Source organism: Sarcophilus harrisii, chromosome 4 (assembly GCF_902635505.1).
Source record: "Sarcophilus harrisii chromosome 4, mSarHar1.11, whole genome shotgun sequence".
Taxonomy (NCBI): Eukaryota; Metazoa; Chordata; class Mammalia; order Dasyuromorphia; family Dasyuridae; genus Sarcophilus; species Sarcophilus harrisii.
This window is the reverse complement of record NC_045429.1, coordinates 239,812,333-239,837,928: the sequence shown is the minus strand read 5'-3', so window position 1 is coordinate 239,837,928 and position 25,596 is coordinate 239,812,333. Positions and strand designations below refer to the sequence as shown.

Genomic DNA, 25,596 nt, shown 5'->3' with positions numbered 1-25,596 from the left:
CATATATCCTCAAGCACCTAAAATTTAGATAGATTAGTTAGAGTTTTAGACTGGGAACCAGGAAGAAATGAGTTCAAGTATTGAGACGCTTACTTAATTAAGTTACTCAGGGCAACTCACATAACCTTGGTTTGCCTCAGTTTCCTCATCTAAAAAATGAGGATAGTAACAGCACCTATCTGACAAATCTTCAAATTTTTGTGAAATATTTGTAAAGAATTTTTAAAGCTTTAAAGTGCTACATAAATGCTATTTATTATTAATGTTAATTAAAAGTAAAGGAAACTTCAGAAGTTTACTTTAGATTGTGTCCCCTAGAACTTGAGAATCATCCTTTGAAGGTAGAGATAAAATTGCTTTGTTAGTACCTAATTTTGTATGGAACTTAGTTCTATATAGGTTATGTCAAGTTTCATCAATGATTATATTTTGGAGAATGATATGGAAAGAAATGTCTTCTTGGTTATCATTTGGGGTTTCCTTTTTATTGCATGCTACTGGCTCTTCCCAAGGTAGAAAGAGAGAAGGAAAACAAGGAAGAGAGAAAAAAAAACTAGCCGATTGGACAAATTACTTAAATTTCACAGTTATAAAAATGTCTCCTTAAGAAAAGTACCTTTGATACAGTAGATTAACTCTTTCTTTTGAATTTAGAATCTGAGAGAGTTGCCTAGGACTCTAAGGTTAAATGATTTGCTTAGAGTCATCTAAATATGTCAGAGGAAAGATTTGAAGCCAGGTGTTCCTAAATATGCAATTAGTTCTCCATCCATTATGACGTATTGCCTCTTAAATATAATATTATGATACGACCATTCTTCTTCTGGAAGATTTACGATTGTCACCAATCTCTAAGGCTTCTCTCACCTAGAGTCTGCAATGATAACTTGGCTTGTCTTTCTCCCTCCATTATCTTCATCTACCCATAACCCAAAGTCCTGGTTCCCATTGGAAAGCAAGGAAATTAAAGAGACTTTATTAGAGGTTAATACTATCTTATCCTCCTTCAGAATGGTGTAATGATAACAGCACTAGACTTGGAGTCAGAAGAATTATTCTGAATTTGAATTTAATTTAATAAACCTAGTGTCAAATTTTCTTGGTATAGTTTGGGTAGTCTCTTATTTCTCTTAGCCTCAGTTTCTTCCACCATAAAAATTAGAAAAGGACCATAATACTACTTATACCATTGATCTCACTGGATGCCTATAAGAAAAGTGTTTTTTAAACCATAAAGGGTTTGCGTAAAATGCAAATATAAGATGTCTTGCTCAATTCTTAGGTACATTATTTTATCTAAATGTTTTTTAATCTCCCTAGCACTTGTTTTATGCTACAGTAATAGGAACTTAAAAAATAAGAAAGAAAGAAGGAAAGGAAGGAAGAAAAGAAAGAGGGGGGAGAGAAAAGGAAGGGGAAAGAGGAGGAAAGGAAGGAAGAAAGGAGGAAAAGAAGGAAGAAAGGAAAAAGAAAAAGGAAGGAAGGAAAGAAAGAACGAATGAATGAATGTACAAACAAAAGAAGTAAGAAAGGAAGTAAGAGAGAAGGAAAAAGGAAGGAAGGAAGGAGAAAAGGAGGGAGGGAGGGAAGGAGAGAGAGAGAAGAAAGAAAAGAAAAGAAAGAAAGGGAAAGAATGATGGGAGAAAGGAAGGAAAGAAGAAGGGAAGGAAGGAGAGAGGGAAGGAGAAAGAGAAGGGGAGGAAGGAAAAAAGAAAAGAAAAGAAAATTAAAGAAAGGAAAAAATAAGACCACCAGATATTTTCTTTAACAACACCAGATGAAGAGGGACAAATCCCAAGAATGTTCAAGATACAGATTTAAACATTTCCTCTCTCAGGTAGCAACAACAACAACAACAACAAAAAGCCTCACAGCCCAAACAATGTCCACTTCCCTGCCTCAAACCAGTCAATCCGAAAATCATTGGACAATTGATTGGGCACTGAGTGTAGAGAAAGCAAAGTTATTTCAGTTAGATAAGACAAGGCACTTCTGTATTCCTCTTTTTTGCAGAAAGGGGATAAAGGCCAAACTGTCTGAGATTCTTCACAATCCCGGCTCTGTTTCTGAGGGGCGGAAATACCAGCACAAGCTAAGTCCACTTTCCAGGGATGATCCAGTTTTCCTCACACTCTAAGCCCAGAGCTGTCAAAAAGCCTCCTGCAGCGTAGCCAGCCAAAGGCTAGCACAAGGAGGTATTCAAGGCCTCTCCAGCAATTAGCTCTCAATCAACCTCCAACCCAACTCCACCCCACCCTTCTGCAAGTTCTGCCCCAGGTCAGTAACTATGTACTCACATCTGCACCTGGTGTACCCGGCAAACCCGGAGCTCCTGGTTTTCCTGGGTCTCCACTGGGACCCTGAGGAGGTGAGGGAAGGAAATAACAAAGAGAAAGAGATTTTTAATTTGAGGCACTTTTTAAATGTTTCAAGGCATTTTTAGAAGGAAGGGAAGAAGCTGTGTTTGAGGCCATTCACTTACCGGGGGACCTGGGGAACCCTTTGGACCTCGATCTCCCTAAAGTAGGAGAAAAAAGAAGAGAGGCTTTAAATGAGTGACCTGAGCTACTGAATTTATCCAAAATGCACATAAATTCAAGGAAATGGACTATACAGGGACATGGAATGAGAAGATTTGTGGATATAACACAGGGAAAGGGAAATGTGACACTTTCTCCTCTTGTGAGGCAAAATTTATAAAACGTGTAGATAGATGTGAAAGGGTGCAAAGTGCAAACTTGCATCTTTGGCTCCTGAGTACCAGCAGCACTGTGTGTTAGTCTTGCAGTCAGTTTGTTACTGATAGATCATGAATAGGGCCGTGGTGATAGCAATGTGCATGTTGGGGGAAGTATTAGTTAATTTTGGTTTGATTTGGGAAGTTTAGGGGTAACAACCCATGGACCATCCTCTGCAGCTTCCGGTGGACAGCCTTCCAGTTACAGGATTTGGGGGGAGTGATCAGGGAAGGGAAGCATCAAGGCAGGGAGGACCAATTACCTCCAGCCACAGAATGGGGCACCCCAGAGAAAACACTTACGTCAATACCATCGATGCCTGGAACTCCTGGGGGACCGGGAGGACCAGGAGGCCCTTGGGGACCCGGGGGACCTCTCTAGTGGAGGATACACAAAGAACAATTTAGAGAATTGAGTACTTTGGTTCATATCTGCATCTCCACCTTCCCACCAGCCTCCCAACTAGGTCAGCCCAACTTGAAGCCCACAGGAACCTCTCAGTCTTAAAGCAAATCCTGGGCTCCAAGACAGCTGAGCAGCCCAGCTCCTTATAGGTTATCCGATTGGTTATTCATCACTTTTTAAAAGCAACATTCTGGGCGGGGCCTCTGCCTAGTTGGGTGTTCCACTGTTTTAGCAAGTGATCTGGACCCAGGATAAATGAATCTAGAATTACCACCTAAGAGTTGTGTATTGAATGAGAAAGTGCAATGATTTTAAATCATCTTCAAATAAAATAAGAAAAGGCTCATTTGATATATGACTTGAATAAAAAAAATGATTTTCTGTTTTAGTTAAAATTCTCTAACTAGATTCTAAAATATCTCCAAAATAAGGATAAAAGTTCAGATCAACATATAACCTTTGTCTTGCGAACTGAATTTATTTTAATTTCTTTCTTTGATATACCCTATAGCATGGGGAGGAAACTGTTTTAATGGAAAGAAAGTTGGGGAAATAAACTAGAAAATACAGTCTCCAGGGAACTTGGAGAAATTCTGCCTTGCAAAAGTTTTGGCTTGAAAATTACATTCAGCTTCACAATGGAGTGGTACCTTTTATCTTAGCAAAAAGTAAGATTAGCTTATAAAGTACTAGAGAAATTATATACATATGTAGCTATAAAATAGAAATATTAAAAGTAAGAGGAAGGGGGATTTTTTGCTATGATTTAACAAAAAGCTCCTAAGACTACACTTGGTCAAGGCAAACTCTGTTTTCATGATTTCAGAGCTCCATCTGCCAGGCAGGTTACAATGGAAGCTTTGTAAGTGAAACCTCAAACCTCCACTACCCTCACCCACCCCAACCCCTATATCCACTAGCAAAGGAGGGAGCAGACAGGCTAGAATTAGAGTCTGCGGGAAGGTGTCTTTAAGACTTGGTTGCCTAGTGTCAATTCTGGATCTTTCAAAACTCCCTCTCTTCTTACCTTGGACTAGAGGGAAGAAGCTCTAACCTCAGTTCCTTTTTTAGAACCAAATCTTCTCCATTTGCACTCAGAGAATCTGTCTCATAACTATGATGAGCCTTAATATAATTTAAATTTAAAAAAAAAAACATGCAGCCATTCAATATCACTAATTTCTTTCCTGAGCAACTAGATTTTTCCTTTAAAGGCTGTCTGACTGACTTGCAGCTAGATCAGAAATTGAGTCCTCCCCCTGCTCTAGCACAAATTGCAAATACTACAGGGCTGGTAACTGCAGCAACAGCTAAATTTGATGGAAGAGATTAGATAGTCCCTAGCCTTGCACTGGCTATAATGAGCATCCTCTGAGACTCTTCTCCAGTTTGCCTTTAACAGGGCACATCAGGTTTTCCAGAATAATTTCTCTTTAATTTTTTAGTTTTGAAAGAAAAAAAATACCCACATGCCCAGTGACCAAACTTACCTCCCCATTGATCAGGCTTGGCTGCAGAAAAAAGATATGAGAAAGTAAGAAATTGATTACATAAGTCACACAAGAACTTACTTGAGCCACGCACAAGCAAAGAAAGTGCAGAAAGACCCAGAGACGGAATGGCCCTCGGTCCTGGGAAGCAATAGCCATGTTCACCACCTCTCTGGCTAATCCACGTGCTACACTGCACTGCCTGTTGCCCCCGGTGGATTTTTAGACTCACAGGACATATAAAATGATCTCCATCAGCACCCTAGCTCTCCACCCCCCACCCACAGGTCTTCCAAGCAAAAGCCCTGGGACACCAACAGCAAAGGTAAACCAGCAGCTGGAGGCTTCTATTTCTTCTGTTTATGAATGATCCTGGAGGAGGGTCACCAGGATTGGAGGAACCTGGAGGCTGGGGCGAGGCAGGATAGAATGACAACAGTCCCCTTTAACCCTTTCTGCAAAAGCAGCCTCCGTCTGGAGCAACTAAAAAATGGTCCTTGGCTTCGATAGCCTCACCACAGCTGTCCTGGGCATTCAGTTTTGCCTTCAGCTTTACTGAGAATGACAAGTGAAAACTACCAGGAATAAGCTTTAAGGAGGGGAAAATGGCACACCTAGGAATAGTCTGTGCAATTGGACAGACTGCTGAGCATTCAGAAGAGAACGCCAAATATCAGCCAGGCGGTATGGCAAAGTGCCTCCTGAAAGACTGGCTGGGGGCTGGGGTTTAAGCTTTCTGTGGGACCTTGAGTGCATCAGGAGAATAAAGATATGTAGCTAACTCCTTAAGAGAGGGCAGCAATTAGAAATGTAAAGGAAGGGGTGGAAGAGGAAAGTGCCCTAGCTTTACCCGGACTGGAAGTTCATGGCAAGTTTCTCTTCTGGGTCTCAGAGGGTCACAATGAATCAGCAACCACTGGAGTTCAAACTAGAGAAAGACAAAACAAGGTTCAGTTCCTTTTAAACAGAAATATGTATGCATGAACATCACCAAAAGCCTATCGTGATCGTTGTTTGGCTTAAAGCTAAATTCCCAATAGGTCATCTCCTAGATGAAGTCATCCTTGAACTCCTAGTTCCTCCCCACTAAATTTTTTTAGTCTTCACTTTGAATGTGTATAGGGTTGGATGTGTACATGTTGGAAAGTAAGCTCCTTGAGGACAGGAACTGTCTTTATTTTTGTTTTTACAATCAACAGTAGCTGCTTATAAAATGCTAGTTGGTTAACTGATTTACCTCCAGGACCTATAGCAGCATTTGATAAATACTTGTTAAGTGATTATAATGCTTACTGTCACACAGAGGCAATCCTGAGTTCTCAAAGACGACGCCTGCACAAAACAAAGCATCTTTGGCAGGTCCTACCTAAGTGAAAAGACTATAGACCTAGCAATAGACTGTAAAGACCAGTTCAAGTACAATTAACCCTTCCACATCATGACTTTCCTATCACTCCTTAAACCCCTCAACATGGAAGGGATAAGTTCCAATTGTTCAAGGATGAAGAGAACCATCTATACCCAGAGAAAAGACCATGGGAACTGAGTGTGGAACACAACATAGCATTCTCACTCTTTCTGTTGTTGTTTGCATGCATTTTGTTTTCTTTCTCAGTTATTTTTCTTCCTTCTTGATCCAATTTTTCTTGTGCAACAAGATAACTGTATAAATATGTATACATACATTGGATTTAACATTATTTTAACATAGTTAACAACAGTATTGGACTGCCTGCCATCTAGGGGAGGGTATGGGGGAAGGAGGAGATAATTTGGAATGGAAAGCTTTGCAAAGGTCAATGTTGAAAAATTACCCATGCATATGCTTTGTAAATAAACAGCTTTAATTTAAAAAACATGGAAGGGATAACTGTAAATTCATTGAGAATCAGCAACTAAAGGTCAGTCACCATGTGATGAACTGGGTAACCACAGTAATTATTATTGAATATTATTATTTATTATTGAAGGAACATGATCTTCATTGGAAGAGGAAGCACACAATCCCCAATCACCTTTTCATAAATCTCAGGTCAGCATAAGAAATTAAAGAGTAAATTTGGGGGAAGTTTTGCTTGAATCACAGATGACAATATAGACAAAGTTTAGAAATTCAGAAATGCATGAAATATATTTACAGTATTGCATAATATTAATGTTTTTGTCACATACCACAATAATTTAGACTGCTGTGATGCAAAAAGAGGGCCAAAAAAATTTACATGGGTTTTCCAGATCATGGAAATACCACATTCCTTAAACCCCTCAACATGGAAAGGATAACTGTAAATTCATTAAGAATCAACAACTGAAGGTCAGTCACCATGTGATGAACTGATTGACTACAGTAATTATTACTGAGGGGGCATGATCCCACTGGGAGAAGAAGTATACAGAGAAAAAATTCTATAATGAAATTAATGAAATGTTAAGTAAAGACATAGCAAGTATCATTAAATAAGGATCAAATAATATAATGGAGAGTTCATTATGTGAAGTAGTACAAAAGCTATTTGGGTGATTATAGGCTAACATGACCTGGGCAAATTGGAGAGTATAGAGCAATAGTGTCCAATTCAAATAGAAATGGAGGTCATATACAAGGCTCTCTATGGGCCTCATGTTGTCCTAAAATAATATATATTAATATTATATATGTTTTATTATAATCTAGTTGTGACCCCCCATAGAGACAAGTTTGACATCTCTGGTATAAAACATGTACTTTTCCTTGAATGGAAGAATTTACCCTTTTTATACATGTAAATAAAACTTCTCTGTCCAGGAACCCCAAATTCTGGGTACCTTAATGGCTAGTTGACTTGCCAAAGGGGCACAGTTATATCCCAGTCCTGCTCCCTTCAAAAAGAACATGAAAGAACACCTGTACCTAGTGGATGCTCTTATCATGAAGATAGAAAATGGTCACAAACAGCAATGACAGAAAGATAGAAACTTGGTATGTGTGTAAAAGCAGAACTAGGATCCTAGTTTAAGAATCTTTGACTCATATATTTAGTAAATTGCCTAGAGGGATGTGGCATTTAAAAAGGTGAGTAGAGCATAAGAAATCTAGGTACTAAGAAAAGTTGGAGAAGCATTATTCATGCTGGAATGATGAACCCTTAGAATCTAAGAGATCAAAAAGAAGGGAACAGCAAGGTCCAGTGGAATGTGAGATGTGGAGTAAGGAAAAGAATAAAAAGAAGATTTAAACAAGGCTTAATCACATCCAGATGGCAAAAGCTTTTTTCCAAAAAAATTGGGAACTAGTAATACAAAAGACAGAGGCAGTTAGATGGCTTAATAGATGGAGTTCCAGATCTGGAGTCTGGAAAATTTGAGATCAAATCTAATCTCAGACATTTACTAGTAGTGTGACCTTACAGAAATCAGTTAACTTCTGTTTACTTCAGTCCACTGGAAGAGGAAATAGTAAATCATTGCAATATTTTTGCCAAGAAAACCCCATGGATGGAGGATCATGAAGAGTCAGACACTACTGAACAGCAACACCACATCCTCTAACACAGCCATACCAAGTTATTAGTTTGCTCTTACCCCTGAAATTATTTTTTATCACTTTGTATAGATTTTGCATTTATTTATTGTTTCTCTATATATTGCCCCGTCTCCTCTCACCCCCAAGAGGAAGCTTCTTGAAGGCAGGGGCTGCTATGTTTTGGTTTTTGTCAGTGCATATTTCCATCACCTAACACATTGTTTTGCATGTGGCAAGAGCTTTAGTGTTTGTTGAATTGAATTGTGGTGGAAAGAAGATGAAAGTAGGGAATGAGCATAATAATGGGAAGAATGTTGAGATATGACTTAGAAAAGCACTAAAGCAGTAAAGAAGGGGAAGAGGAAAGATTTGAGTCACCAGAAAAAACAATAAAAAGGTATTATCATGCTCAACTGTATTTTTTGTGAGATTTCTTCATAGGCACTTCAAACCAGATAAATTGTAGTTACTGAGTAAATAAATTCTATCGGTACTTGAAAGCCTTCTGGCAAACCACCAGATCATAAATCCAGACACATTAGGCCTTTTTCTTCTATTCAAGGACAAGATTTCCTCCTCTAAAAATCGATATTATTAGACCTTCTAGATCTAGAGAGGGGTTAAATTACTGTCTTATTACATCTGGGAAGATAGTCTAGGTTATATGACTGGATGTCAAGTTATGTGGGCAGACAAAACTCAAGGAACAGAATGTCCAGGGTCCTTCACTCTTGCTCATTTGCAGAGAGAGTTTTCTACTGAGCAAGACCTCAATCTGCCTGTGACTCTGTAGATGTCTTAAGAAGTCTGAAGCCAACCAATTGGAAAAATATTAAATGCTCTTGGATAGGGCGAGCAAATATAATAAAGATGACAATATTACCTAAACTAATCTATTTATTTAGCGCTATGCCAATCAGACTCCCAAAAAAACTATTTTAATGACCTAGAAAAAATAACAACAAAGTTCATATGGAAAAACAAAAGGTCAAGAATTTCAAGGGAATTAATGAAAAAAAAATCAAATGATGGTGGCTTAGCTGTACCAGATCTAAAATTATATTATAGAGCAGCAGTTACCACAACTATTTGGTATTGGCTAAGGAATAGATTAGTTGATCAGTGGAATAGATTAGGTTCAAGGGATAAAACAGTCAACAAATATAGCAACCTAATCTTTGACAAACCCAAAGATCCCAGCTTTTGGGATAAGAACTTACTGTTTGATAAAAATTGCTGGGAAAATTGGAAACTAATATGGCAGAAACTAGGCATTGATCCATACTTAACGCCGTACACCAAGATAAGGTCAAAATGGGTTCATGACCTAGGCATAAAGAATGAAATTATTAATAAATTAGAGGAACATAGGATAGTTTACCTCTCAGACCTGTGGAAGGGGAAGGTCTTTATGACCAAAGCAGAACTAGAGATCATTACTGATCACAAAATAGAAAATTTCGATTATACCAAACTGAAAAGTTTTTGTACAAACAAAACTAATGCAGACAAGATTAGAAGGGAAGCAATAAACTGGGAAAATATTTTTACAGTCAAAGGTTCTGATAAAGGCCTCATTTCCAAAATATATAGAGAATTAACTCTAATTTATAAAAAATCAAGCCATTCTCCAATTGAAAAATGGTCAAAGGATATGAACAGACAATTCTCAGATGAAGAAATTGAAACTATTTCTAGTCATATGAAAAGATGCTCCAAGTCATTATTAATCAGAGAAATGCAAATTAAGACAACTCTAAGATACCACTACACCTGTCAGATTGGCTAAGATGACAGGAAAAAATAATGATGATTGTTGGAGGGGATGCGGGAAAACTGGGACATTGATGCATTGTTGGTGGAGTTGTGAACGAATCCAACCATTTTGGAGAGTAGTTTGGAACTATGCTCAAAAAGTTGTCAAACTGTGCATACCCTTTGATCCAGCAGTGTTACTACTGGGATTATATCCCAAAGAGATTATAAAGAAGGGAAAGGGACCTGTATGTGCATGAATGTTTGTGGCAGCCCTTTTTGTAGTGGCTAAAAACTGGAAACTGAATGGATGTCCATCAGTTGGAGAATGGCTGAATAAATTGTGGTATATGAATATTATGGAATATTACTGTTCTGTAAGAAATGACCAACAGGATGATTTCAGAAAGGCCTGGAGAGACTTACACGAACTGATGCTGAGTGAAATGACCAGGACCAGGAGATCATTATATACTTCAACAACAATACTATATGATGACCAGTTCTGATGGACCAGGCCATCCTCAGCAACGAGATCAACCAAATCATTTCCAATGGAGCAGTAATGAACTGAACCAGCTATGCCCAGAAAAAGAACTCTGGGAGATGACTAAAAACCATTACATTGAATTCCCAATCCCTATATTTATGCACACCTACATTTTTGATTTCCTTCACAAGCTAATTGTACAATATTTCAGAGTCTGATTCTTTTTCTACAGCAAAATAACGTTTTGGTCAGGTATATTTATTGTGTATCTAATTTATATTTTAATATATTTAACATCTACTGGTCATCCTGCCATCTAGGGGAGGGGGGGGTGGGTAAGAGGTGAAAAATTGGAACAAGAGGTTTGGCAATTGTTAATGCTGTAAAGTTACCCATGTATATATCCTGTAAATAAAAGGCTATTAAATAAAATAAAAATAAAAAAAAGAAGTCTGAAGCCCAGAGAGGGTTACTAATTAACCCTGGCTACACAGCGAATAAGTGTCAGAAAAGGGATTTGAACTTCTATTTTCATAATTCCAAACCAAGCAGTCTATCCATTAAACTACACTGCCTCCATCATTAAAGTCAAGAGATTAAAATGAGTCCTATGAAAAGAAAGTATGGCTTATTGTATATATTGATGATCTGGAAGCCAGAAAGGCATTTCAGTGAGTTCTAGTCTTACTTTTTAAATAGGCTAGCTGTATGAGCTGGACAAGTTTCTTAATTTCATAGCCCTGAAAGCAATTTATTAAATGAGTCAGGTATTATTAACCTAGAGTCCTTAGTCCCCAAAGGCGTCTATTGACAGATATCAGGGTAGGCTGGAATGTCTATGAATATGAACATGAAGGAGGGGGAAATTACATCTTTTTTCTTTCCCTCTAACTTCAAACTGAAATTTAGCATTTCCTCCTTATGAATTCAGACCACAAATATTATTCTCAAAAGGGATTCATATCACAAGTCTGCCAAAGAGTACATGATACAAAAAAAGGTTAAGAACCTCTGTTACAAGTTGAAAAGAAGGTGTCACCTGCATTGGTAAAGAGAGTCCAAATAATTCCCTAAACCAATGAATCACAGATCGAGTCTCTATCCCTTATTCCCTGAGCAAAGAAGTCATAGGACAATAAAAGAGGCTATTTATACTTCATTAAAGTAATTTGCATACAGATAACTCACATCTTCAGATAAATATAATATTTCTCTTTTTAAAAACCTATTTGCATTATAATCACCTTAGAAGTTTTAATTATATGATTAACCAAGAAGCCTCCATCCTTTCTGTTTGGGCTTTTCTTAAGAACAATTTCTTGCAAACGGCAAAACTATTACTGAACATGGTTTTTCTCCAAGTTTGTAATGCTCTCTGGGCAAAAGAGAACATCTGTTTTAATATTCAAAGTACTACTGTGTGGTAGAGTTTAATAGAGAATCATACACAAATCTATCTATGAATATAGGTCAGGTCTTTCAAATAGACTTTGAACTGAGGATTTATGCACTTATCTGTGTATTAATATAAATACCAACTAAGAATATTAAGAATTTTGTATATACCTACCCTTCGGAGGTATGTAATATGGATCCCATTTTCCATGTAATTAAGAAAGATTGGCAGGAAAGAGTCTTTTTCATTAAATACTTCCAAAACACACTAGTTATAACATCTTTATATTGAGAGGTAGCATTATATAGCAGACAGTGAGCTGGCCTTTGAGTCAAGATATACTGACCTGAATTAATTCCCTATGTCTGATACATATTGGCTGTGTGACTCTGGATATCTCTCTATCACTATATATACCTCCTCTAGTTTGACATGAACTTCATAAGGAATAATTTCCAGGCCAAAGATATAAGTTCAGTTCATGACCATGGAACTGAACAAAGCTATCAGAATCCTATCCCTATCATGAGAAAACATGGCAGAAGTTCAATGAATTCACTCACTCATGCAAAAGCTATTATTCATCAAATGCCTACTACAGAAACAGAACTGTGCTAGGTACTGAGGGAATACAAGATTACAGTGTCTGCGCCCTAGGAGCTTCCAATCTAAGAAGATAAGACATTTATATAACTATGCCATCAAACTACTTGGTTAGTCAGCTATAAGAAGTACATGTAAAAAGTGCCTAGTTTAAGATCATCCAATATAACTTCAAACTATCTTTACAACCTTAATTCATGCTACTTTCCCTTTCAGAGACTAAAGCTCTAGGCCTGGAGTCAAGAAAGTCTGAGTTGAAATCCAGTCTCACACACTCACCAGCTGTGTAACCCTGGGCAAAGCATTACAATAACAAACAAAAAAATCTTTTTTGCCTCAGTTTCCTTTTCTGTAAAATGAAGAAAAATATGGCTCCTATCACCCAGGATTGTTGTCAATCAATAATCATCTATTAAGTGCCTACTAGGTGCCAGACACTACTTGATTCCTTCCTTCTGTTGCACACAGTATGCTCCAGACATCCCCATAGTCTAAATGCCTCCACACATTCATTCATGGAAATCTGAATATGACCAGAAGGAATTCTTTTCTCATCTCCTTTTTTCAAACTCTCTTCTCACCAAAGGTCAACTCAGGATCAACTTTTTTGTGATCTTTGTGCTTTTACCTCCTCAAAGTCTCTTAGAACACTCTGTGTGTGTGTGTGTGTGTGTGTGTGTGTGTGTGTCTCCTTTGCTCTTCTAGCACACTATCCTGAATAAGTACATGGCAGATCCCTCTAGTAAAGTAGGATTCTTAACCTTTTTTTAATATATTGGACCCTTTTGGCAGTCTGGTAAGATCTCTGGATCTCTTCTTAGAATAATTAAGGACAGACTTGAATTCAGATCCTTCTAACCTCAGCACTCTATCTCCTGCTCCACCTAGATTCCATAACTCTGCCTAAACTTTATTAGCATCCAACTATGTTAAGCAAACAAAGACAAATAATAAAAGAGAGGGGAAAGTAAGTTTGTATGTGTCTCTGTAAAATTCCCTTTATGTTCCATGAAAATAGAAAAATAATACGCATCAACTTTTTAATTTTTCACCAGTTTGGGTAAGTCATGGGTCAATTAAAAAAAAAAAAACTAGTTTCTATCAAAGTTAAACCAATGGTTAGTTTTGTATTCAGACTAACATATAACATCGCTTAAGAAAGTTCTTTCCATGTAAATCTGCTTCATGAGGATAATACCTCACTAATTTTATTGCCCTCTAGTGGACAATAGGAAAGAGTATTATCCTATAATACACAATTCAGGCCTCAGAAGAATTCTCTCAGCATGCCTTTGAGGAAGAAAAAATTCAGTCACATTATATAGAAATGTCACAAGCAATCTCCTCCATGTGGATCACAGAAAAGTCTATGGACACTACGACCACATTTTTTGTATCAATTCCAAAGTCCCAAGTAGAAGACTTTTCTTGTTCAAGTCATTTCAGTCATGTCCAACTCTTCATGACCCCATTTGGAGTTTTCCTGGCAAAAATAAATTTGGAGTTTTTCTTGTCTTATTTTACAGATGAAGAAACTGAGACCAAAAGGAAGAAGTGACTTGTCAAAGGTCACACAGTGTCTAAGGCCATATTTGAACTCAGGCCTTTCAAACTTCCTGGTACAGCATTCCATCCAGTAGATGAACAGCAAGTCTATCCAGACCACATGGCTGCCCTTAGAAGTAATAATTTAGGAGCATGCTATTTTACTTGGCCAAACTAACATTAATCAATGATATGTAATAATAAATATATTATATTATAAATAAATATTATAAAATGTATATCATAAATAACTGAAATAATAAATAATGACCATACCAGTGTTTCTCATATGGCATTACAGGAATTGGAGTAGGATCCATTATCTCACTGGTACAGAGAATTCTTAAATGGAAAAACTTCCTGTACCGGCATAGATTTGATCCTTCTCTGAAACTTACAGCTTCAGAGAACTGCCTAGAGTACCAAGAAACTCACCTAGAGGGACACAGCCAGTAGGTACCAAAAGGAAAATTTTAGCTGAAGTCTTCTGGGATCTAATATTGTCTTTTATCTACCACATAATGCTATCTCTTACATAATACCAAATGATCTCATATAGTGCTAAATAAAAATATCTAACATTTATATATGGGACAGAAAGACGCAAATTAGTGAGGTGTCGTACTCATTGAGCAGGTTACAAGGAAAGAACTTTCTAAAGGGATGTTCTAGGCTAGTCTGAACACAAAACTAAACAATGATGTAACTTGTTTTTGATGCAACTTGGAAAACAAAATACTTACTGGCTGTGTGACTGGGCAAGTCACTTAACCTTATTTGCTTTAATTTTCTCATCTTGAACTGGAAAAGGAAATAATAAACTACTCTAGTATCTTTACCAAGAAAACTCCTAAAGGGGTCACAGAGAGTCAGACATGACTGAAAAATACTTTAACAACTACTACAACAATCATTAATATTGCTCCTACTATGTTCTGGGCACTGGGTTAAGCACTGTGCAAAAATTATTTCATTTTACCCTCCTCACAACAGCCTTACAATGTAGGTGCTATTATTAATATCCCTATTTACAAAAACTGAGGCAAGCAGAGATTAATTGATTTACCCAGAGTCATAAGGCAAGGAAATGCCACAGATCAAATTTGTACTCAGGTCTTCCTGAGTCCAGAACTGGAACTCCATTCATTGTACTACCTATGAGAGACTATTCTAACCATAATCTTGAAACTAATTTCCCCATACTCACATGCTCATTCCCCATATACTTGAGAAACTAATCTAATTGTTTGATATTGTATCAATATCACATATAGCTGAGGATAGAAAATTGTCATCCTTGGAATCAGGAAGACCGGATCCTATTTCTCTGACATATAAGCAAAAAATAACTCTCAGTACCAAGACCATAATTGTAATAGAGAGGTAGCTGATCTGTCCCAGTGAGATTTTCTACACTAGGGAATCATCTATATTAATGAAATCATAGTTCCAGACCAAGACAAAACCAAAATAAAGTTTTAAAAAGTAGCTATTTTCTCCTTCCAACAATGTATCCACCCCTTGTTATATGGTAAAAAATAAATTCTAAAACAAGTATGTACTCTTACAGATAAGTCTAACAAATGTAACTGAAGAGCCCTGTATTTGAAATACACCTTAAAAATATTACATTTATCTCAAGATGGTTGGTGACACAGTGGTCAGAGTGATGGGTCTCGAGTCAGGAAGACTCATCTTTGTGGGGCTTTAGATACTTACTAGCTGTGTGATCCTCAGTGGTCATTTAAGGCTGTTTGCCTCAGTTTCTACTTTTGTAAAATGAGGGTCCCAGACAAGGAAATAAACAAAGCACCCCAGTATCTCTGCCAAGAAAACTCCAGATGGGATCACACAGTTGTACATGACTGATATGAGTGAACAATAGCAACATTATTTGTCTGCCCAGTCAGGTTTGCTTAGATCATACTTAGGGGAATAAAAGAATAGTCTGTGAGTCATATGTTCTCAAGGAACTTTTGTCCTCATCAAACATGCACCAAATCCTCAGTATAGATCCTTGAAAAAGCAGAGAGGAGAACTTTGTTTTCTAATAGAATTGTACCCAATAACTTACCTCAACAATCACAATGAAAATTCACAATAAAGAATCTGTCGTAAAATAACATGTTTTTATGGGGTGCTGCCAAGAATTCAAGTTGTTTTTTTTTTAAGCAGGATAAATGGTGCCATCATAAAATATGTACACAAAGGAGAATAGAAAATATGGGATTTATTTCTTTAAAAATCAAAGTAAGCAATGTATTACAGCAACACATTGAAAGAAAATATCAAGTGTTCTGAGGCCCCTAAATAACCATGGATGATGAAGCAGCATTGCGGCTCTATACCATATGAGCAAAATATATATGAGCGAATATATTGAAAGGTTTATGAAAAAGCTCTTGAAATTGGTTTCCTTTTCCAATTTAAGAAAAGGAGAAAAGGAAAAAAGGACAAAAGATAGGCAAGGGAAAATCATGGACTAGAATAATATAAATGAATCTTTTAGCATTAGGAGTCCATCAAGTGTTGTTTTCTATTGCATTTTTTATGATGCTGTTATCAGGGCTTGTTTTTGACAGCTGAAGACACCTTTAGAACAGAAGCTTTGCTTTTGATTTATGTTACTTTAGAAAAAGCACAGTTGCACCTCTTTCAGAATATATTGAATTACTGTCATGTGTCAGAGAAGCAAATTCCATGCAGCAAATTTTAAAAATGATGTTCTCTGTTATTCTTATCCTAATGTTTTTCTTCATTTTAATTTAAATTTTCTAACCTAGAAATATTGAATATTCATTGTCTCCAAGTATGAGAATGAGTGGATTGAGAATTATGACTCATATCTTATAGGGATCTCAGAATATTTGGAAATCAGTAATCATTAACCTTCTCTCCATTAATAAGAATGGTACAAAAGACATCATTTCATCTTGAAATAAATTCAAGTTAACAAGCAGTCATTTTAAAAAATAATTAATCACTTTCAACTTCAGCTGAATTGAAGCAATATCCTCAAATTCTAATTTCCAACGTATATAATTATATTAATCTTTGCAATGTAATTTATAAACACAAAGCATCTTCACATGCATGGTTTCATTTGATTCTCACAACAATCCTGTAAGATAGGTAGGTATGTCAGCTAAATATGTATTTTATTGATATGGAAAATAAAAATCACTGAATACAAAACCTTCCAAGATCATAGGTTCACAGATTTAGAGCTAGAACAGACCTTAGAAGGACAACTAATCCAACCTCTCAGTTTCACAAATGAAAAAACTGAAGCCCAGAAAGATTCATAAGATTAAAGGCTTAGAACAGAGTTGCATAAGATTTTAGAGATAGAATTCCCCTTTTCAAAAAAGAGAAGAAAGAAGAAGAAAAGAAGAAGAAGGAGGAGGAGGAGGAGGGAAGAGGAAGGAGGAGGAGGAGGAGGAGGGAAGAGGAAGAAGGAGGAGGAGGGAAGAGGAAGAAGGAGGAGGAGGAAGGAAGGAAGGAAGAGGAAGGAAGGAAGGAAGGAAGAAGGGAAGGGAAGGAAGGAAGGAAAGGGAAGGGAAGGAAGGAAAGGAAAAGGAAAGAAAGGAAAGAGAAGGAAAGGAAAGGGAAAAGGAAAGGAAAAAGGAAAGGAACCTGAAAATCAGAGAGAAGTGATGGACCTAAAATCACAGCAATATTATTATTGGAATTGACAGAACCAGGATTTCAACCCAGATTCTTTGACCACTATTATATAGCAGTATTATATAGTGGCTTTAGCCACTATATAATACTACTCCATCAAAAAGGATAAAAGCTTAGTGAGTAATTTTAAAGAACTTAATTTGTAAGAACCCTGGAGCAAAGTAAATTTAGTATTTAGTTGTGGCAACATATTCTCATTGAATGGTAGAATCAAAATGTCAGAAATTATTGTTCTCCTGGTCTTATTTTATTACTATCCACTATGCTAGTTAGATATTGGTCAGTATGTAGTTGCCAAAAGCAATAACTATGCAAAAACATTTTCATATTTGTATTGCATTAGTTCACTTAATTTAAAATTAAGTCACATGTCTATATATTTCTAGATTCCCAGCAGCACAACTCACAACAAAATTAATAAAAACAAACATATTAACTTCCTTTTGAAAACAGGTTTACTTTTAGGAAATTGGTAGGAAAGCATCATTAGAACATAATTAGTATGATTAATATTTTAATGTATGCTAAAATGAAAATTTGTATATGTATAATTTTACATACATGTCTACCTGTCTGTGCATGGAAAAGATGTTTTCTTACAGATATTTGAAAAATATTCATTTTCCATTATGTGATTTAGAAAAAGGTCTATTTTTCCCCAATTCATTTCAAAATTATAAATCCATCTACATATAAAACCAATTTAGCATTATATATTATATATAACCCCCCCAAAAAAAGAGTTTTGAATTAATGAGGGAAAAGTTTTAGAGGAAGTAGCACTCACTCTTCCTTGGAGGAAGCAAGGCCAGAGAGAAAATTGTTTGAATTTTAAAGCAGTATATCCTTCATTCCTCTCCAGGAACTATTCCTGACTTTTGGTCTTTCTTTATCCCACTAATAATAATAATAATAAAGGAATTTACTGTACTAAAAATGCATACTATCCAACTTTATCCAGACCCTTAAATCCTTTTTGTCATCTTATGCATTCCCTAACTCACTTTCCACAGTGACTCTTCAAGACATTTTCTTCTTCCCTCAAGTCCCTAAATTGAACCCTATCATCCCCAGATGACCTTGGAATCTACTTCACTAAAACAATTATGGGGTATGAGCTTCCAGTTTTACTTTCATCCCAACCTCAAAAAATACCTGTTTCTGAACCAGCTCCCTTAGATTCTTATTGTTTCAGATAAGAAAATATTCTTATTCGTCTCTAAAATTAACCCTTTGACCTGATCATATGATTCTATTCCTTCTGAACACCTAAGTTCCAACACTAACAATCTCATTTTATTCCTGCTTTCCCTATCCTTAACAACTATACATTGGTTCTTTCCTATCTTTATTCAGATGTAATATAGCCCTTGCCTCTCTTAAAAATTTTTCACTTGATCTTACCTCAACCACCTGCCTTTCTGTGGCTTTTGTTGTCAGAATTATCTAGTTAAAATCCATATAACCAACATTTAAGTACAAGTACATAAAGTACACAAAGTATAAATAAATACATAGTACAAGGCATAGAATACACAAAAATGAAAAATATATAGTTCCTCTCCTTATGAGTTTTATAATTTAGTAGGATGAGGAAAACTAACACACATAATCAGGATACAAGGAAAACAGTGAAAAAGGAAAAGGAGATAAATACTATAAGAGATCTGAAGATCATAAGATCATAGATTTAGATCTGGAAAGACTCAGAAACCAACTAATCCAGTGGAAGGTTACACCATGATCTGGCAATTCAGAAAACAATTTCACAGGGGAGGTAGCACTCTCTCTTCCTTGAAGGAAGACAAGACCAAGGGAAAAGCTGTTGAAATTGTATCATTCATTCCTCTCCAAGAACTACTCTTTTTTTGGTCTTTCTTTACCAGGCCAGAGAAACTTTCTCACTCTGGTTTCACTCTACTTCTAGATTTCTTAGTCTAGACCTTTAATCCACGCCTGTGGCTCCTGTGATTGCCTAGCTCTTCCCCAAACTTCTAGTTAAAAAGAAAAATGGCCAGGGAAGCCATCTCTTCATTTCTTTCTACTCCTGATTCTCTGAACTTTCTCTTCCTTTCCCTCCCTGACCCAGCCTGTCTACCTCCTCTCCAGAACTCCTATCTCACTTTTTAGTTTCCTTTTATGTATTGTCTTTCCTCCATTAGTATATAAGTTCCTTGAGGGCAGGAAATGTCTTTCTGCTTGTATTTATATTTAAAGTCCTTAGTCCAATGCCTAATACATAGTAAGCACTTAATAAATACTCACTGAATCTATCAATACGAGACATTACAGATCATCAGGGAAGGATTCATAGAAAGAATGTTCCAGACATGGAGATTATTTTGTAAAATAGATAAGTAATGTAATAACTACTAGTCTAATCTGGATGGAACACAGAATGTATAAAGAGAAAATGGATGAACTAAGGCAGAAAAGGTAGATTAAATTGTGAAGAAGCTTAAATGTCAGGCTAAGAAATTTGCATCTGATCTTAAAGGCAAAAAGAAATCACTGACAGTTTTTGAAAAGGAAAATAACATGATCAAAGCTATGTATTAGAAAGGTTATTTATTACTTGTGTGAAGAATGGACTAAAGATGCTTCCACTAATTATAACTTAAAAGGATTCATGGTGCATACTTTGTTTCTCTCAAAAGAGAAGTAATGAATAATAGATGCAAAATAAGATATACTTTGTCAGATGCTGTCAATATGTTGGTTTATTTTCTTCAGCTCTATGTTTTATAAGGAAGAGTTTTTCAAGAGGTAGGGGTATGAAGAGAGATAATTGAAAGTTACATGAATGAATAAGCAGAACTAGGAGAGCTGTTATCAACAACATTGTGCAATAATCAACTGTGAACCATTTAGCTCTTCTCAGCAACACAATGAGCCAAGACAATTCTACAGGATTCAAGATAGAAAACGCTATCCACATCAAGAGAAAGAAATGATGGAATCTGAATGCAAACTGAAGCATAGTATTTTCACTTTATTTTTTCCATTGTTTTTTTTTCCGTCTGCTTCTCCTTTTCGTAATTATTATGGAAATGTTTTATATAATTGCACCTATATCAAATTGCTTATCATCTTAGAAAGGGGTAATGAGAGACAGAGAAAAATTAGAACTCAAAATTGTTTTTAACAAAAAGAAAATTAAAAAGAAAATTTCGTTAAAATTTAACGAAAATGAATGTTTAAATTTACATGTAATTGGAAGGAATAAAAGGTATTCAGGTAAAAAAAGTTTTAAAAGGAGTTTTTGTTGTTAAGGTTTAGAGGAAAGTTAGTGTTACACAGTGGATATAACACTGGGCTTAGTATCAGAAAGGCCTGGGTTCAAATCTTGTTTCTGAGATATAGATATAAATAAATGTATACATATAACACACACACATACACACACACACACACACACACACACACACACATACACACACACACACACACGAGACTATGAGACCCTGAGTAAGTCACTTAATTTAACCTCTTTGTGCTCTTATTTTGCAGAGAAGGTATCAATCTGGATTGAGAAAAGGAATTTCTTCACCAGTAGTTCCCTATGCCAATAGGGCATCCACACACAGATTGAGGTCTCCAAAAATTAATTTTTAACATTTAAGAGAATATATTGGAAAAAAGACTATAATCACGGAGAAAAATTAGAAAGCTGCTTCAATACTTCAGGGAAGAGGTATCAAAAGGCTAAAGTCTGATGATGTCAATATAATTGGACAGGACAAAATGTATCTGAGAGATGTTGATGAGGAATAATGAGAGTTTTGCCTGCTGTTTCCATTTCTGTCCTCTCCTTAATCCCCAGCAATAGAGTGCTTGTTGTTCACTGAACAAAAATGAAGTGAAAATTCATTAAGGGTATGTGCTCTTTGGTTTTTATTTTATTTTATTTTATTTTATTTTATTTCTCTGGGACCTAACATAATGCGGAGAAGGAAGCAAATCCTTTACAAACTTTTCTTGAATGGGATTGAACTTTTATTAAGCTCTGTGTGCAGAGCTAACATTCTACTGAAACTACTTTCTTGAAAATCACCAATGACTTCTTTGTTATTAAATCCAATAACCTTTTCTCTTTACTCATTCTTCTGGATATCTCTCATGCATTTGAAACTGTCAAATAATGGATCATTGAAACTCTCTATTCCCTTCATTATATTTTTCTGGTTCTCTTCAGTGTTATTTTTTCTGATTCTTTTGCTGGCATCTTTTTCTCCTCATACTCACTAATTATGGGAATTTCCAAAGGCTTAACATGTGCTCTTTTGTTCTTTTTTTCTAACACTTCCTTCCTTGGACAACACATCCAATCGCAACTACTACCTCTCTGCCAGTGCCTCTCAAATGTATAATTTCAGTCTATTTTTTCTCCTCAATTTTCCTCTTATTTTTCTAACAACCTCTTAGATGATTCTATTTGGTTATTTCAATGCTACTTCAAGCTCAATATCTCTAAAACCAACTCTAAGTTGGTTTTCATTTCCCCATGAAACCAACTTCCCTATTTTGTCAATGGAAAATCATTGTCTCAGATATAGAAATGTAAATACTTGAAGTCATCGATAACATCCCTCTAAATTATTTTTCTTATCCAATTTCTACATCATTGATTTTTCACCAAAAATCTCATATCCAACCCTTCTTCATTTCCATTGTTGTCATCATAGCTTAGGCTTCATATTATTTCAAAATGCAACCATTGTATTGCCCTCCCATTGATCTTTTCCACTCCACATTCTCACTATCCTTTCTATATTGTGCACTTCTGATGTTATTTACAACTTTGATGCAGATTCTGGCTCTATACTTACAAGCTGTGCAATACTGAATAAATCACAGGGCTCTCTCAATCTCCATTTTCTTATTTCTAAAGAAAGACAATTTCACTAACTATGACATAAATATGATCCAAAAGTCAAATTATGAGAAGCAGCATAGAACCAGATTTAGAGTCAGGAGGACCTGGATTAAATTCTCACATCAGACACTTATGGTTATGAGATCCTGCTAATAATAATCTCTGTGCTTTAGTTTTACCATCTACAAATGGGAGGAAGGCTGGATTCTTGACTTCTAAGGTCTCCCCTTATTTAAATCCAATTCACTTGCATGCCATGACATCACTTCCCTGGTATCATGGTCCTCTTCAAGAACAAAGGACAAAAACCAATTGTGGGGCAGCTAGATGGCACAATGGATAGAGCACTAGCCCTAAAGTCAGGAGGTCCTGAGTTCAAATCTGCCTCAAATACTTAATACTTCCAAGCTGTGTGACCCTGGGCAAGTCACTTAACCTCAATTGTCTCGGGGGGAAAAAACTGGACATAGGGATGGCAAGCCACTGCGTATCTCTGTCAGTAAAACACCAAATGAGATCACGAACAGTTAGAAATGATCAAAACAACTTAACAAGAATAAAATCATAGAGGATAATCCAATCTTACTGCCTATCTCTGCTCACTGAAATCCAATCCATTCTTCAAGGTTTAATTCAAACGTTTTGTTTCCTTATCATTTCCCCCAGTCAATGGAGTCACTATATCTTATTTCATCATGTGACATTTTGCTTCTACTTCTGTTATATAATTAACAACTTCTTATCTATGTAATATTAATGGACATATTTTACCATCCCTAAGAGAGTATAAGATCTGTGAGGACAGAAGTTCTTATTTATCTTTCTCACAGCATCAAGAAAAGTTCATCGCATGTAATATGCATTACATATAATATATATTATGTAACAGATAAGTATATATAATATGTATGATGGTTAAGTCTAAGTTCATTAGGGATTAAAATAGTGACATTGCATGTTCATCTGGGTAGAACCTATTTAGTAATTATTATTTTGTATATTTTATGAACACAGATCTTTTGTGTCAAATATTGTTTTTAAAAATACTTTTGTTACCTTTGAATCCTAATATCCTAGATTTATGGTTGGAAAGGATATCCTGATCTTATGGATAAGCAATTATATATAATAATTATATATATATATTATATATACATTATATGTTTTATATATATTTAATGTCAATAATGTCGTCACTTCAAAATCAATATTTTTAAAACCTAGCATATCATTTCCCAGTAAAACCAGTTCTCCCTTCCAATTTTCCCATTTCTTCAGTGGCACCACCATTATATCAGACACCAAAACATGAAAACTTGTCATCATTTATGACTTTTCCATCTAGCTAATTTCCCAAAGCCAGCCAACTTTCATGCCCTATTGATATTTCCTCCCAAAAGTCTCTCATACATGATGCTTCTTTTCCATCTCCACCGTCACCGTAGTAATGCAGGTATTCCATTATCCCATGGACTAAACATCACAGCTGCCCTCCAGTTGGCCTACCTCAATCCCTATTGATAAAGTTACATTAATAACTTGATTTTTGAATAAATTATGTCTTGTTTTGTTTCCTGATTGCTTTATATAAATTGTTCTTATCTCTCCAACTACTTTGGAAATTCTTTGATTGATTCACTCATTCAATAAGCATTTATTAAGCCCATACTCTATACTAGGCACTGTGCTAAGTGGCAGAGAGTAGGGATTATATCTTTCGAATTCTTATGTATTCTTACAGTGCCTAATACTTACTAAGCATATAGTAACTTATCAACAAATATTTCTTAACTCACTGACTGAAATCCATCAGGCTCAAAAGATCACATACTGTGCAATGGCACAGAATGAACTTTATAACTGTGAGAGCATGCATTTGACTCTGTTGTACAATAGCCAGTCTGGAAAGCCTGTGGCAGGGAATCTTGCCAGCAGGAACAGCAAGGTGCCACAGGGCTGACTGCCATCAGATTTCTAACCTCTCTATTTGAGGTGTAATAATTCATTAGTTGAAGAAACGCTTTCTCAAGTGTCTACAAGCCAGAGCAGAAATGTGGCAGCTACAAATTGCTTCCTATCCATCACAGAACATAGATATTTCACACTATCCTTCACACTCATCATAATTCTTTTTGGGAAAAAAGCTATTTGAACAGTTCCATTACTGCAGCTCCAGCTAACTTATTTTCTTTTTTGAGGTTCAGAAGGCATCTCTACTCTGTATCACACCAATTGATTCCAGGAGTATGAGTTTTGTATTTTGGCATTTTACTTAAAATACAAATGCAGATGGGCATAAATGATCAATTTATTAATTCACAAATCCTAGCTTTTAAAAAATTCCTGTTTTTAAAAAGAATTCTTAAATATCTTCTGAAAAGATTGGTGCTGGTTAAGTCTAAGTTCATTAGGGATTAAAATAGTGACATTGCATGGTCATCTGGGTAGAACCTATTTAGTAATTATTATTTTGCATATTTTATAAACATAGATCTTTTGTGTCAAATATTGTTTTTAAAAATACTTTTGTTACCGTTGAATCCTAATATTATAGATTTATGGTTGGAAAAGATATCCTGATCTTATGGATAAGCAAACTAATGATTTGCCCAATTCCTGCAAGATCTAATTTTTCAAAATCTTAAGTATTGTATCTTTTCTGCCTGGCCTGAAATCATAGGATTCTATAATATCATCTCTAATTATTGTTTTCCTGAGCCTTTCCCATATGGCCAAGTGATTCTTTTTAAAAGACCTAGTATTTGCCCTATTCAAGATCTACATGATTTAATCAATAGTGAATAGAGCCAGCAGACACAATATCATGTCCTGCAAGTTGAGGAATAATCCACCAGCTATGCCACATCCAGAAGTGAACTTAGGTGGAAGAATATTTTCTTGAAACTTGAGTTAACTCTCCCACAGAATCAAGGTGGGGAGATGATCAGTGTGTCTCTAACTTCAAATTCTTTCTATTCGATTCTAATTTCGATTCTTTCTATGTATTTGTTCAGTAAATCAATGATTCTTAAAATATTGCAGATCTCTAAAATCTTTTCAGAGGTTCTACAAATTCAAATTTTATTTTTATTTCTAATTTGGTAAATAT

The 25,596-nt window shown here is 35.9% G+C and overlaps 1 protein-coding gene across 1 annotated transcript in view; it reads right to left on the bottom strand.

Annotated features, from left to right (window-relative positions):
- Positions 1 to 25,596, bottom strand: part of COL9A1 (collagen type IX alpha 1 chain) — a 124,411-nt gene that overhangs the window by 85,684 nt on the left and 13,131 nt on the right. The window contains exons 5-9 of the mRNA XM_031968607.1: positions 5,484 to 5,561; positions 4,634 to 4,654; positions 3,041 to 3,115; positions 2,483 to 2,518; positions 2,298 to 2,360 (exon numbers count right to left, since the gene is read on the bottom strand). Coding sequence (XP_031824467.1) covers positions 2,298 to 2,360; positions 2,483 to 2,518; positions 3,041 to 3,115; positions 4,634 to 4,654; positions 5,484 to 5,561 — 273 coding nt within the window. The remainder of the gene's footprint in view (positions 1 to 2,297; positions 2,361 to 2,482; positions 2,519 to 3,040; positions 3,116 to 4,633; positions 4,655 to 5,483; positions 5,562 to 25,596) is intronic.